Source organism: Pyrus communis, chromosome 7 (genome assembly GCF_041283825.1).
Source record: "Pyrus communis isolate YQ-2024b chromosome 7, ASM4128382v1, whole genome shotgun sequence".
NCBI lineage: Eukaryota > Viridiplantae > Streptophyta > Magnoliopsida > Rosales > Rosaceae > Pyrus > Pyrus communis.
The window spans coordinates 20,055,310-20,058,157 of record NC_142571.1 but is presented as its reverse complement, the minus strand read 5'-3'; the positions used below and the strand labels follow the sequence as shown (position 1 = coordinate 20,058,157).

At 43.9% G+C, this 2,848-nt stretch overlaps 1 protein-coding gene across 1 annotated transcript; it reads left to right on the top strand.

Moving 5' to 3' along the window:
- Positions 1-629: 629 nt before the first annotated feature.
- LOC137734345 (uncharacterized) lies at positions 630-1,763 on the top strand. The gene has a single exon (XM_088697412.1). The coding sequence runs from the start codon at positions 630-632 to the stop codon at positions 1,761-1,763; it is 1,134 nt and encodes a 377-aa protein (XP_088553538.1).
- Positions 1,764-2,848: the final 1,085 nt, after the last annotated feature.

The following is a 2,848-nucleotide window of genomic DNA, read 5'->3' as shown; positions in this document are numbered from 1 at the left end:
TGAAGGCAGAAGTTGAAAACCTCAAAAGCATAGGTTTCATCCGTGAAGTCAATTATCCAACATGGGTAGCAAATGTGGTCCTTGTTAAGAAAAATCCGACCAAGGAAAGTCTCTTGCTTCAAAAGATCTTGTGGAGAATGTGTGTCGACTACACCGACTTAAACAAAGGATACCCGAATGATAGCTTTCCCCTTCCTCTCATTGATAGACTTGTAGACTCTAGAGCAGGGTGTGAACTCTTGAGCTTCATGGATGCTTACTCAAGGTACAATCAAATCCTCATAAACCCTTCGGACCAAGAACACACGGCCTTCACCACTGATAGAGGACTATATTGCTATAAAGTCATGCCATTCGACTTAAAGAATGCAGAGGCGACTTATCAAAGATTAGTCAATTCAATGTTCGCTGAACAGGCATAGAAGTTTATGTTGATGATATGTTAGTCAAAAGCAAACATGCTGACCAACACATTGCCAACTTGTCTGAAACCTTCTCTATCCTGAAGAAGTATCGAATGGGGTTGAACCCCAATAAATACGCTTTCGGTGTGGGCTCTGGAAAATTCTTGGGGCTTCATGATTAGCCAACGAGGTATTGAAGCTAACCCCGAGAAGATCAAAGCAATCATGGACATGAAAGAACCAGTAACCTCAACAGACATCCAGAGCCTTACTGGCAAAGTGGCAGCCTTGACCAGGTTCATCTCTAAGGCCATAGACAAATGCGCTCTTTTTTTTAAAACACTTAAAGTAAGTAATAAGTACATCACGTGGATCGATGAATGTGCTGAAGCATTTAAGAACCTCAAGGAGTACATGAGTAAAACCCCTCTGCTTTCCAAACCTGAAGTTGGCGACAGCCTAATTGTCTATCTATCTGTCTCAGCTTCAGCAGTTAGTTCCGTCCTCATTCGTAGGGATGGTAGTATCGAACGACCTGTCTACTACGCTAGCAAGGCTCTACAAGATGCGGAGACACGATACTCCAACATTGAGAAATTAGCTCTAGCATTAGTCATGTCTGCTCGAAAACTTCGCCCCTATTTCCAAGCATACTCCATCATCGTGCTTACCAATCACCCCCTTCGACAAATACTTCAGAGTCCTAACACTTCAAGGCAAATGATCAAATGGGCCATAGCACTGAGAGAGTTTGACATCTCCTACCACCCAAAGCTAGCTGAAAAGGGCCAAGCAGTTGCAAATTTCATTGCGAAATTCACTTATCTCGTTAACATTTCTCCTACACCTGAGGCAGCAGCTTCATCACCCCTGGAAACCCGGAAGGTAGAACCAACACTCCCAGTATGGACTCTATATGTTGATGGCTCATCCAACCAACAGGGTTGTGGAGCAGGACTAGTCCTGACTACCCCTGACAAAGTGGTAATGGAGTATGCTCTTTGCTTCAAATTCAAGGCGTCAAACAATGAAGCCGAGTATGAGGCCCTTTTAGCAGGCTTACGTTTGGCCAAACACCTTGGAGTTAAACAAATTAATATCTTTAGTGACTCCCAATTGGTGGTTAACCAAGTCACAAACAACTTTGATGATAAGGATAACTCTATGGTAGCGTATCTTGCGCAAATGCAGCTTTTGCTCAAGCACTTCCACTACCAAATCTCACAAGTCCCTCGAGCGGCCAATAGTCATGCAGACACTTTGGCTCGCCTCGCCTCAGCAATGGAAGACAAGATTGGGAGAAAAATTCATGTCGAATTATTGGCAACAACACCAAGCACCATGGTCACAGAAGTGTAAAACTTGCAACAGGGGGATAGCTGGATCACCCCAATTTATAAATTTCTTATTCATGACACTCTCCCAAATGATAAAATCCAAGCTAAACAGATTCGATACAAGTCTATCCGCTACCTGATCATTAATGACTAACTCTACAAGTGAGGTTTTAACCTACCATACTTACAATGCCTCACACCTGCGGAAGCGAAAATTGTCCTTCGAGAAATACATGAAGGAGTCTGCGGAGATCATGCTGGATCTCGATCCCTAGCACACAAGGCTTTTCGCCAAGGATATTATTGGCCAACACTCCACTAAGATGCCATCAGAATATCTCGCTCATGTGATAAGTGTCAATGCTACGCAGCTATTCATCACTCCCTCCCGAGCCTCTTACTCCTATGATCAGCCCTTGGCCCTTGGCCTAATGGGGACTTGATTTCATCGGCCTAATGCCTGCAGGAAAGGGCAAGGTCCGCTATGCAATCGTTGCAGTTGACTACTTCACAAAGTGGGCCGAAATAGAACCCTTGGCAACCATTACTGAGGCAAAAATAGAAGACTTCGTATAGAAGAGCATCCCTTGCAGATTTGGCATTCCTAATACGATAGTCACGGACAATGGACGACAGTTCGACAATAAGAAGTTCAGGATGCACTGTTCTAAGTTCAACATCAACTTATGTTTTGCCTCCCCAGCTCATCCCCAGTCTAACAGACAAGTTAAGGCCATCAACAAAATAATCAAGCGCACTTTGAAAACCAGCTTAGACAAGGCTAAAGGTTGTTGGCCAGAATTTGTACCCCAAGTTCTTTGATCATACTGCACTTCATATCGAACTTCAGCAGGAGAAACTCCATTCTCACTTGCCTTTGGTATAGAGGCTATTGTCCTAGTTGAGCTTGAGCAAGCAACGTTCCGAGTCCAGAACTACATGCAAAGTGAAAATGACAAACAACTCACCCTCAACTTGGATCTAGTCGAGGAACACAGAAACCAAGCTCACTTAAGGAATGTCGCCTACAAGCAACGCATCTCCAACTACTATGACTCAAGAGTCAAACCTCGCTCTTTCAAAGCGGGAAACTGGGTATTGAAGAAA

Coding starts and splice junctions, on each gene's coding strand:
- LOC137734345 (XM_088697412.1), top strand. CDS start 630: ATGGACATGAAAGAACCAGTAACCTCAACAGACATCCAGAGCCTTACT.